This window comes from Primulina eburnea, chromosome 10 (assembly GCF_022965805.1).
Source record: "Primulina eburnea isolate SZY01 chromosome 10, ASM2296580v1, whole genome shotgun sequence".
Lineage (NCBI taxonomy): Eukaryota > Viridiplantae > Streptophyta > Magnoliopsida > Lamiales > Gesneriaceae > Primulina > Primulina eburnea.
The window spans coordinates 28,779,899-28,791,909 of NC_133110.1; the positions used below are offsets into that span (position 1 = coordinate 28,779,899).

Consider the following 12,011-nt stretch of genomic DNA (forward strand, 5'->3'; position numbering starts at 1 on the left):
TAATTAATAGACTTTTAGTATAGTGGTTGATTAACATTTAACTAGTTGTTAAATTTTAATTATGCTATTTTTAATTCCCTAATTACTACCTAAACTCACACACGCACACTTTTACACACACCTATACACGAGCCAACACACACACATTTTCATATCAGAATTTATATTTTTGAGAGCAAAAGAAACCTAGGATTCTTGTCTAGAGAGCAACCGCCCCTCCCCTTCAAGATTTCAGCATATTTTCGTTAAATTTTCTTCAAACAAATCGCGTCACGTTCGTCCCAGATCAACCTCGCATCTTTCTCCGCGTCGATATTGTCGTTTCGGTATTTTCAATTATCAAAAAGAATGTATAATATGTTGTTTCTGCATCGATCTCGTTATATTATGTTTTGTGGTGTTGATTATGTATGAAAACATGTGTATGTTATGTGGAAGTTTGAGCAGAAACTTGTCGAATCGATTTTTGAACGTTTTTAGATCTGAAATTTCGTTTTTCACTGAGTTGCCTAAACTATTTGAACATCAAACAAGTATATTCATGGTGAGATGCAATGGAAAGGCCTTGAATAATATCATAAAATAGGAGATAATAGAGAGGAAGAGTAATAGAGACGAAGAGCATGGATAAAATTTCAAACATAGCCAAAGAAAGCTTCACCGAGAGGATTAAAAAATCTTATACCTTGAATAGGTCTAACACTAACAATGCTTTAATCACAAGACAACACTCCGGAATTCCATACAAAAACAGGTTATGCACTAGAGTCAATATTCAATATTTGACAGTCATCGAAAAGCAAATACCAACAGTCAAGGGGGAACCATAGACAAGCCAAGGAAAACAACACTTCATATGACCATATGAATCCTCAGTCACAAGCACATACAATTTTCTCCTCCTACGTCACAGCTTTACACCTATCTTAAGTTGGGATTCTCTCAATAACTTGTGTTGGAGAGAAAGGTGTGTTAGGTCGGGAGGTATAAACTAAAATTGTCAAGAAAATGTAAGACCAATCGTGGATTAATTATAAGACAAAGTTTTAACCAGAAGTATGACCTTCAACCAAGAAAACTTGCCCACTTTGTTCTCTAGCGGACCACCGTCACTAATCCCAGAAAATTCATAACTCTTTTTTTTTTGAAGTACATACTCTCTCATTTTAAGCATCCACTTCCATGGCAGTACACATTTTCCATCCATCTCCAATGAGAAGCCATCAAAGTTCAACGACCGAGTATCCCCTCAAACAAAATTCTTTCCAATATTCACACTTTAATAGCATTCAAGTTTCGTATTTACAACTTACTGTCGCATTTTTAGTAGCACCAACTTATTTGAATTTTTTTATGTATTTCCTCCCAAAACTCGCCTCAATTCATGTTTTTGTGCTTCAGAAAGCCTTTTAGGGTACTTCACATCAATTTGGATCCTCAAGGATCCCTTCTTCCTCAGATCCTTGGAAATAGGCATTCCTTCATTAGGGACAACAACCTCATGCCCTGGTTTAATAATCTCAGTTAAAGGGACCATTATATTCCTCCCATCTAGTGTGGTAAGCTCCAAAGTCTTTCCAGTGAGGGATTCGAGAAGATTTATTTCCTGCTTCACAATCAAATCATTACCATCCCTTGTATAAACTGGATGAGATCTTTCATCCAAAACAAAAATAACATCAGCAGGAATGACGCCAGGTTCTTCATTGCCTTTCTCTGGGAAAGTTATTTTTGTGCCTTTCTTCCAGCCTGGTTTTATATCGATGGTAACAATCTCTTCCACCAAATGAGGCTTGCTGCAAGAAAACAAAGAACACGTCAAGACAGAGTAGAAATAAAATGTAAACCAAAAAAAAGAAAACCAAGAACAACACATAAAGCAAATATTAAATTTCTAATTCACTTCATACTGTTAAACAATCAGTATTGAATAATATTTGGTTTCATGAAATATGAGGTTGAAGAACAAAAAAAATTAGAATTGGTGTCGGACAGAAATTCAAAAAATACTGCTTTGGCAGGTGTCATTTTTACAGGTCCGTACGTGATTTCATTAATTTTAGAGCAAAGTTAATTTCACATGATGTTTAACATGCAGAATAATCCTTACCATCTCTTGATATACTTGAAGCAGTTTCAGCTCTCAGAAATTTTACAAAATAGCTAAGCAGTTCATGGATATAATGGCCCTCAAACACATTGCCTCAAAATATTTTGATTGTGTCGAACACGAGATGATGCTTGTATCATAATATCATTCGCGGACACCATCTGAAAAATTGGAGGTTTAAGATTACAGAAATAACAAGTATCTCCAGTCTTCATACAATTTTCATGTTATCATGTATATTTTATCCAAAAGGTATAAACTTCGGCCTTCAAGCAAAAAAAACACGCGATTGTAATTTACAATCTTTCTACGAGAGAACAAATAGAAGAACACAAAGATGTCAGAAAAGATAACATATCAGAGACACATCTGATCAAATCACAAAATTTGTATAGAAAAACGTGTTTGTACAATAGCACCAATATTCTATGCATACCATAAGAGTATTGTGGTTGCAGATCAATCCAATCATAGTTGTAAAAAGTGTGCGCCTAGGAGCAAGGCCCACAGCACCCTATGCGCCTGGGTGACCTAGCAAGGCTTGCTTGAGGCGAGAAAAAGCGTGCTTCTGTGAAAATTGTTTGCGAGCAATAAGTGCTGGCCACAGATCACTATCTTTCTCCTAATTTTAATATGTACAGCCTTAATTTTTTCCTTCTCTTAGCGATTTCAATTACACTCCTTCTATATTACTTCTTTAATTAATGCAGTGCTCTCTTTCTTTTGTTTTTCATTTTCTTTATTTTATAGGCACTTAAATATATTCTGCGAAAAAATCTATTTCTATGTGTATAAATTTTAGTTAAATTCATCTTAAATATGTGAATTCTAACAATTTATGTTAGTGAGCTTTATTTCGATAAGGCGCGCGCTTCACCTTGCGTCTGAGGCTCCAAGGGACTTACGCGCCTTAGTGCCTTAAATAACCATGAATCCAATTGCATAATCGGAAAGCACCAGCACTCATTAATCTGGTTCAGAAGTTCTTTCTAGTCATAAACATAAAAAGGATCCTTGTATTACATAGCGTATGTTGTTAAGGTTGACAAAAACAATGACAAGTACAAGGGTAAATAACTTATCTCATAAAATAAAATACACACAGAATTGGGGGAGAATAAAAAGAGAGAAATATTGCATAATGAGAGCCCAATTATCCACAATAATGACGTGATTCATGCCACAAATAGCCAAATTTGAAACTCCTATTAAATAAAAATCACAAATGGCGATATTAAAATGCACTCAAAAGAAAAATAATCAATCTTGCACTTAAAGAACAACATGAAAAAATCAATAGTTGCACGTAGAACAGCACCACGCAAGAATTCTACTTCAAACTGAACAATCAAGATTGAAAACAAACAAAAATGCAACCACCATTATTATAATAAAAGAAGAAAAAGAAGAAGAAGCCAGGCGCAAATACTCGATGATCGAGCAAAAGGAGAAGGTGCATACCCATGCCCATCAAAAACATTCCTCGAAATTTTCATTTTCCGGGTGGCACCACTGTACAACTCTTCTAAACTACACGCGAGCACGTTCTCCAAAGGCGGCGCCTTCCTGGCCCCCTCGCTGCTATTAATCGTCGTACTCCTGAAATACCCATCCCTCCTCACCCCACCGCCATTACTGCTACTACTTGCATTCCCATTGCTATTCTCCCCAAAAATTTCCGCGTAAATATCATCCGGACTCCTCGGATCGAACCGGAAATTCGGGTTCGGGTGCTGCTGATGATTGTGGTGAAAACCCTGATGACGATTCCGCGCGGTGCGTGGAGCAGGGGGGAATTGACCCGATTTGAGGCCTTCCTCTCCATAAAGATCGTAGATCTGACGCTTCTGCGAGTCACTCAAGACGTCGTAGGCCTCGGAAATTTGCTTGAATTTGGCCTCAGCTTCTTGCTTGTTGACATTCTTATCGGGATGCCAAATCATGGCGAGGCGGCGGTAGGCCTTCTTCAGATCATCTCCGGTGGCGTTGCGGTTGACCTTCAGGATATTGTAATAGTCCACCCCCATGAGAGAATCTTTTTGGAGATTAGAAATTTCAAAGGAATTTCGTTAATTCCTTTTGTCGACGAGAAGTGGGATTTGGGGCTAATGAGCTGAGATGGATTGGATTCAGTGGGCTCCATTTTTATGACCTTGCAATTGATATTTTAATATATGGGTTAATTGGGTGGAATTCTATTTTTATTATTTCTTAATAATTATTTAGATATGATAAATTTTCCGTGTTTAAAAAATTATTTAAGCATTTTTTTTTTATCAAATTACGAATGTGTTATAATTGAGTTTTGAACTCGACAAATTTAATATTTTAGTATCTCATAGGTTAAAATTTTATTTTACTCTTATAACAATATCTCGATGATATATTTATTGTCTTGAACATACATCCTTATACGTGGGATCCGATAAAAAATAAAATAATCATATATCCTTTATTTTTTATTAAAATTGAGTATCTAATACTAACTTTTTGGTGTCTTTGTCTGTTTTATGAACTACCTATATTATCCTTTAGTAATACCACGTTCTGAGGGGTTCCCACCAAATCATACACTCTTTTTCACTCCCAACCCAAGAGCCGCATTCTCCTCTTCTTCAATTCTTTTTCTCGCTACAAAAAAAAAACTGTTTCTTCTCTTCTTCAATTCCTTTCTCGCTACAAAAAATCTAATCGAAATTTTCAGAACCGTCAAGTCAATTATAAGATCGTCAATGGCGGATCCACGAAGAGTGAATGATCGGTGATTGTAGACCGCCGCAACATACGGTTGGTTTGGATCTGAACTTGGCTCATGTTCAAAAGAATCGGCTGACGACCGTGGATTATGGGCACGAGGAGGGGGCAATGTCTCCTGAAGCTGAGGTATACATTTGTAAACGCACTGAAAGGTATTGAATTCTATTTTTTTTTTCCAATTTGGATTGAATGATCGGTGATTGTAGGATGGAGAAATAGTGGCAACTGGTCGAGTAATGTATGTGAAGATTTACACGGGTTTGATTCGCGATTATCGTCTATTTTTTTTTATTTTTTCTCCCTAAACATTTACACGTGACTATATCAGAATTGATCGCCCTATGGTTTATCCACACCATGTGTTGTATGATTCTCATGCCAAGGATAGGGATCCGGTTTCATCATAGGATTGCAGGGGTTTTAAGGTTAAATCATGTCTGCCCAAGATGGATAGTTGCTTCATTAGAGATGTGAATTTACCCGATAACACTGTTATGGCACCTTTAACTCCATTTATCAAGATTTGGCACCTGAAGAACAATGGTATAGTTGTGTGGCCCATGAAAACAATCTTTTCCTGGATGGGAGGAGATAAATTGAGCGACGAACTATCTGTTGAGTTAAAGATTCCTGCAACTAGTTTGGCCATTAAACAGGAGCTGATGTTGTTGTTGATTGCATTGCTCCTGAGCTTCCAGGAAAGTACGAATCTTGCTGGGGATTGGCTTCCTCCTCTGGACAAAGGTTTGGGCAACTCATTTGGATTCAGATCGAGGTTGTTACTTCTGTTGCAGCGAAGCCACTGGAAAATATCAGGAGCTTTAACCTGAACTTACCTCCTTTGAGCAGTTGTTTAAATGATCCTGAAACTATATTATCACCTTATAATTTTTTGATATATATATATAAATATTTATTGAATTATAATTAAAAATGAATGTCTTAGAAAAATATCTCCAGCAGCTTTCCTTAGATAACTCGGCTGATATATGGCTCTGCTCATTGAAGAGCAATGGGTTTCTATAGAATCATTTTACTTATTGTTGAGAATATGCTCGGGGGAGAGAGTAATTAACTAAATGCACAGAACAATGTACTTCGGTGGGTATCTTTTCACTTTATTTTTTGATTTCCTTCGATTCTAAATTGAATAATTTAGATTCGCTTTCAAAAGTTTTATTGTGATTAAATTTGTTTTACTTATGAGTTTTAATGCAGACAGTTCCTCAAACGGATAATTTGTGGTTTGCTTACCTTTTATAACTTAGGGTGAGACTATGTTCGATGATTGAGGTTGGTTTTACATTCATTTTATTGTTTTCTTATTTTGAAATCCAAATTTATGCTCGATGAATAACACATTGCTTATTTTCCCAAATCATTTCTTATTTTTATTGTATAAATATTTTGAAGTTTGATGTAATTTTAATTTTATCATCAAGTTTTATGCACCATTAGTCATTGCCTTTAAATGTTTGATAAAATGTTCAAAAATAATCTGTTTGAATAATTGGTAGTGTATTTGTCAATTTCAATATAATGGTATGAAATTCGACTTTTTGTTGCTGTTTGTATTGTGTTGAGTTAGATTTTAAAGTTTCCAAGTTTCATGGATTGATCAAACAAAAAATAGACCATAGCAAGGAAGAAAATAACAAGAATAAAAGAAAATTTATATTGTGATACATCTAAATTCTGCTCATTTAGGCTTCACAAACTTAAATGAAAAATTAGAAAATTTACCGTGTCAAGGATTATCATTGATAATGAGGGTCGGGATGTAAGGATAAAGAAATACCACTATATTTTCATTGCGCTACATTAGTATATATAGTCATGCTTCGTTGATTGGTATTCTCCATCATTTAGTCCAGAGGCTTCAGCTTCAATATTTGTTGTCTGGAAAAGCAAAATGAAATTCTCATGTTTTCCCATCCAAACACATGATGCTAAAGAGGCCGAATGTATTGGATTTGGAGAATTTTTATAGACATTCCCTCATAAAGAATAAACTGACAAAATAAATACACGCTTGAGAAATTCATGATAATGGCAAACCAAACTTTGTACCAACCAAATCCGATGACCGTGTCTTCATCATCTGGTAACCGTTTGAAAATAGATAATAAGAAACAACTTTAGTGGTATTAAAGAATCTTAGTTTCATGCGACATGTCTTATGAGATTCATGAATTGATTCACCCTAATGACGCAAAAACTTCAACATATTTTACTATTTATTATAGTTGAGCATCTAATACTAACTGTTTGGTGTCTTTGTCTGTTTTATGAACTACCTATATTACCCTTTAGTAATACCATGTTCTGAGGGGTTCCCACCAAATCATACACTCTTCTTCACTCTCAACCCAAGAGCCGCATTCTCCTCTTCTTCAATTCTTTTTCTCGCTACAAAAAATCTAATCGAAATTTTCAAAACCGTCAAGTCAATTATAAGATCGTCAATGGCGGATCCACGAAGAGTGAATGATCGGTGATTGTAGACCGCCGCAACATATGGTTTGTTTGGATCAGAACTTGGCTCATGTTCAAAAGAATCGGCTGACGACTGTGGATTATGGGCACGAGGAGGGGGCAATGTCTCCTGAAGCTGAGGTATACATTTGTAAACGCACTGAAAGTTATTTAATTCTATTTTTTTTTTTTCAATTTGGATTGAATGATCAGTGATTGTAGGATGGAGAAATAGTGGCAACTGGTCGAGTAATGTATGTGAAGATTTACATGGGTTTGATTCGCGATTATCGTCTATTTTTTTTATTTTTTCTCCCTAAACATTTACATGTGACTATATCAGAATTGATCGCCCTGTGGTTTATCCACACCATGTGTTGTATGATTCTCATGCCAAGGATAGGGATCCGGTTTCATCACAGGATTGCAGGGGTTTTAAGGTTAAATCACGTCTGCCCAAGATGGATAGTTGCTTCATTAGAGATGTGAATATACCCGATAACATTGTTATGGCACCTTTAACTCCATTTACCAAGATTTGGCACCTGAAGAACAATGGTATAGTTGTGTGGCCCAAGAAAACAATCATTTCCTGGATGGGAGGAGATAAATTGAGCGACGAACTATCTGTTGAGTTAAAGATTCCTGCAACTGGTTTGGCCATTAAACAGGAGCTTGATGTTGCTGTTGATTTCATTGCGTTGATTTCATTGCTCCTGAGCTTCCAGGAAAGTACGAATCTTGCTGGGGCAAAGGTTTGGGCAACTCATTTGGATTTGGATCAAGGTTGTTACTTCTGTTGCAGCGAAGCCACTGGAAAATATCAGGAGCTTTAACCTGAACTTACCTCCTCTGAGCATTTGTTTAAATGATCCTGAAAGTATATTATCACCTTATAATTTTTTGATATATATATATATATATATATATATATATATATATATATATATATATATATATAATATAATATTTATTGAATTATAATTAAAAATGAATGTCTTAGAAAAATATCTCCAGCAGCTGTCCTTGGATAACTCGGCTGATATATGGCTCTGCTCATTGAAGAGCAATGGGTTTCTATAGAATCATTTTACTTATGGTGGATCATATTATGCTCGGGGGAGAGAGTAATTAACTAAATGCACAGAACAATGTACTTCGGTGGGTATCTTTTCACTTTATTTTTTGATTTCCTTCGATTCTAAATTGAATAATTTAGATTCGCTTTCAAAAGTTTTATTGTGATTAAATTTGTTTTACTTATGAGTTTTAATGCAGACGGTTCCTCAAACGGATAATTTGTGGTTTGCTTACCTTTTATAACTTAGGGTGAGACTCTGTTCGATGATTGAGGTTGGTTTTACATTCATTTTATTGTTTTCTTATTTTGAAATCCAAATTTATGCTCGATGAATAACACATTGCTTATTTTCCCAAATCATTTCTTATTTTTATTGTATAAATATTTTGAAGTTTGATGTAATTGTAATTTAATCATCAAGTTTTATTTGCACCATTAGTCATTGCCTTTAAATGTTTGATAAAATGTTCAAAAATAATCTGTTTGAATAATTGGTACTGTATTTGTCAATTTCAATATAATGGTATGAAATTCGACTTTTTGTTGCTGTTTGTATTGTGTTGAGTTAGATTTTATAGTTTCCAAGTTTCATGGATTGATCAAACAAAAAATAGACCATAGCAAGGAAGAAAATAACAAGAATAAAAGAAAAATTGTATTGTGATACATGTAAATTCTGCTCATTTAGGCTTCACAAACTTAGATGAAAAATTAGAAAATTTACCGTGTCAAGGATTATCATTGATACGGAGGGTCGGGATGTAAGGATAAAGAAATACCACTATATTTTCATTGCGCTACATTAGTATATATAGTCATGCTTCGTTGATTGGTATTCTCCATCATTTAGTCCAGAGACTTCAGCTTCAATATTTGCTGTCTGGAAAAGGAAAATGAAATTCTCATGTTTTCCCATCCAAACACATGATGCTAAAGAGGCCGAATGTATTGGATTTGGAGAATTTTTATAGACATTCCCTCATAAAGAATAAACTGCCAAAAAAATACACGATTGGGAAATTCATGATAATGGCAAACCAAACTTCGTACCAACCAAATCCGATGACCGTGTCTTCATCATCTGGTAACCGTTTGAAAATAGATAATAAGAAACAACTTTAGTGGTATTAAAGAATCTTAGTTTCATGCGACATGTCTTATGAGATTCATGAATTGATTCACCCTAATGACGCAAAAACTTCAACATATTTTACTATGTATTATAGTTGAGCATCTAATACTAACTGTTTGGTGTCTTTGTCTGTTTTATGAACTACCTATATTACCCTTTAGTAATACCATGTTCTGAGGGGTTCCCACCAAATCATACACTCTTCTTCACTCTCAACCCAAGAGCCGCATTCTCCTCTTCTTCAATTCTTTTTCTCGCTACAAAAAATCTAATCGAAATTTTCAAAACCGTCAAGTCAATTATAAGATCGTCAATGGCGGATCCACGAAGAGTGAATGATCGGTGATTGTAGACCGCCGCAACATATGGTTTGTTTGGATCTGAACTTGGCTCATGTTCAAAAGAATCGGCTGACGACTGTGGATTATGGGCACGAGGAGGGGGCAATGTCTCCTGAAGCTGAGGTATACATTTGTAAACACACTGAAAGTTATTTAATTCTATTTTTTTTTTCAATTTGGATTGAATGATCAGTGATTGTAGGATGGAGAAATAGTGGCAACTGGTCGAGTAATGTATGTGAAGATTTACATGGGTTTGATTCGCGATTATCGTCTATTTTTTTTATTTTTTCTCCCTAAACATTTACAATTGACTATATCAGAATTGATCGCCCTGTGGTTTATCCACACCATGTGTTGTATGATTCTCATGCCAAGGATAGGGATCCGGTTTCATCACAGGATTGCAGGGGTTTTAAGGTTAAATCACGTCTGCCCAAGATGGATAGTTGCTTCATTAGAGATGTGAATATACCCGATAACATTGTTATGGCACCTTTAACTCCATTTACCAAGATTTGGCACCTGAAGAACAATGGTATAGTTGTGTGGCCCAAGAAAACAATCATTTCCTGGATGGGAGGAGATAAATTGAGCGACGAACTATCTGTTGAGTTAAAGATTCCTGCAACTGGTTTGGCCATTAAACAGGAGCTTGATGTTGCTGTTGATTTCATTGCGTTGATTTCATTGCTCCTGAGCTTCCAGGAAAGTACGAATCTTGCTGGGGCAAAGGTTTGGGCAACTCATTTGGATTTGGATCAAGGTTGTTACTTCTGTTGCAGCGAAGCCACTGGAAAATATCAGGAGCTTTAACCTGAACTTACCTCCTTTGAGCATTTGTTTAAATGATCCTGAAAGTATATTATCACCTTATAATTTTTTGATATATATATATATATATATATATATATATATATATATATATATATATATATATATATATATATATATTTATTGAATTATAATTAAAAATGAATGTCTTAGAAAAATATCTCCAGCAGCTTTCCTTGGATAACTCGGCTGATATATGGCTCTGCTCATTGAAGAGCAATGGGTTTCTATAGAATCATTTTACTTATGGTGGATCATATTATGCTCGGGGGAGAGAGTAATTAACTAAATGCACAGAACAATGTACTTCGGTGGGTATCTTTTCACTTTATTTTTTGATTTCCTTCGATTCTAAATTGAATAATTTAGATTCGCTTTCAAAAGTTTTATTGTGATTAAATTTGTTTTACTTATGAGTTTTAATGCAGACGGTTCCTCAAACGGATAATTTGTGGTTTGCTTACCTTTTATAACTTTGGGTGAGACTCTGTTCGATGATTGAGGTTGGTTTTACATTCATTTTATTGTTTTCTTATTTTGAAATCCAAATTTATGCTCGATGAATAACACATTGCTTATTTTCCCAAATCATTTCTTATTTGTATTGTATAAATATTTTGAAGTTTGATGTAATTGTAATTTAATCATCAAGTTTTATTTGCACCATTAGTCATTGCCTTTAAATGTTTGATAAAATGTTCAAAAATAATCTGTTTGAATAATTGGTACTGTATTTGTCAATTTCAATATAATGGTATGAAATTCGACTTTTTGTTGCTGTTTGTATTGTGTTGAGTTAGATTTTATAGTTTCCAAGTTTCATGGATTGATCAAACAAAAAATAGACCATAGCAAGGAAGAAAATAACAAGAATAAAAGAAAAATTGTATTGTGATACATGTAAATTCTGCTCATTTAGGCTTCACAAACTTAGATGAAAAATAAGAAAATTTACCGTGTCAAGGATTATCATTGATACGGAGGGTCGGGATGTAAGGATAAAGAAATACCACTATATTTTCATTGCGCTACATTAGTATATATAGTCATGCTTCGTTGATTGGTATTCTCCATCATTTAGTCCAGAGGCTTCAGCTTCAATATTTGTTGTCTGGAAAAGCAAAATGAAATTCTCATGTTTTCCCATCCAAACACATGATGCTAAAGAGGCCGAATGTATTGGATTTGGAGAATTTTTATAGACTTTCCCTCATAAAGAATAAACTGACAAAATAAATACACGCTTGAGAAATTCATGATAATGGCAAACCAAACTTTGTA

At 34.8% G+C, this 12,011-nt stretch overlaps 2 protein-coding genes across 3 annotated transcripts; one reads left to right on the forward strand and one right to left on the reverse strand.

Annotated features, from left to right (window-relative positions):
• Positions 1 to 1,011: 1,011 nt before the first annotated feature.
• On the reverse strand, positions 1,012 to 4,240 carry LOC140803253 (uncharacterized). The gene is made up of 2 exons (XM_073159037.1): positions 3,572 to 4,240; positions 1,012 to 1,796 (listed from the first exon to the last, which is right to left on the reverse strand). Exons 1-2 carry the CDS (start codon positions 4,135 to 4,137, stop codon positions 1,352 to 1,354), a joined length of 1,011 nt encoding a protein of 336 aa, XP_073015138.1. The 5' UTR covers positions 4,138 to 4,240; the 3' UTR covers positions 1,012 to 1,351.
• Positions 4,241 to 9,650: 5,410 nt separating this feature from the next.
• On the forward strand, positions 9,651 to 10,801 carry LOC140803255 (protein JOKA2-like). 2 transcript variants are annotated; one of them, XM_073159039.1, is made up of 3 exons: positions 9,882 to 10,019; positions 10,099 to 10,130; positions 10,220 to 10,712. In XM_073159039.1, exons 1-3 carry the CDS (start codon positions 9,891 to 9,893, stop codon positions 10,710 to 10,712), a joined length of 654 nt encoding a protein of 217 aa, XP_073015140.1. In that variant the 5' UTR covers positions 9,882 to 9,890. The 2 variants fall into 2 exon arrangements, with proteins under 2 accessions (XP_073015141.1, XP_073015140.1); XM_073159040.1 differs by lacking the exon at positions 10,099 to 10,130 and having other exon boundaries at positions 9,651 to 10,019; positions 10,220 to 10,801.
• The last annotated feature ends 1,210 nt before the right edge of the window (positions 10,802 to 12,011 follow it).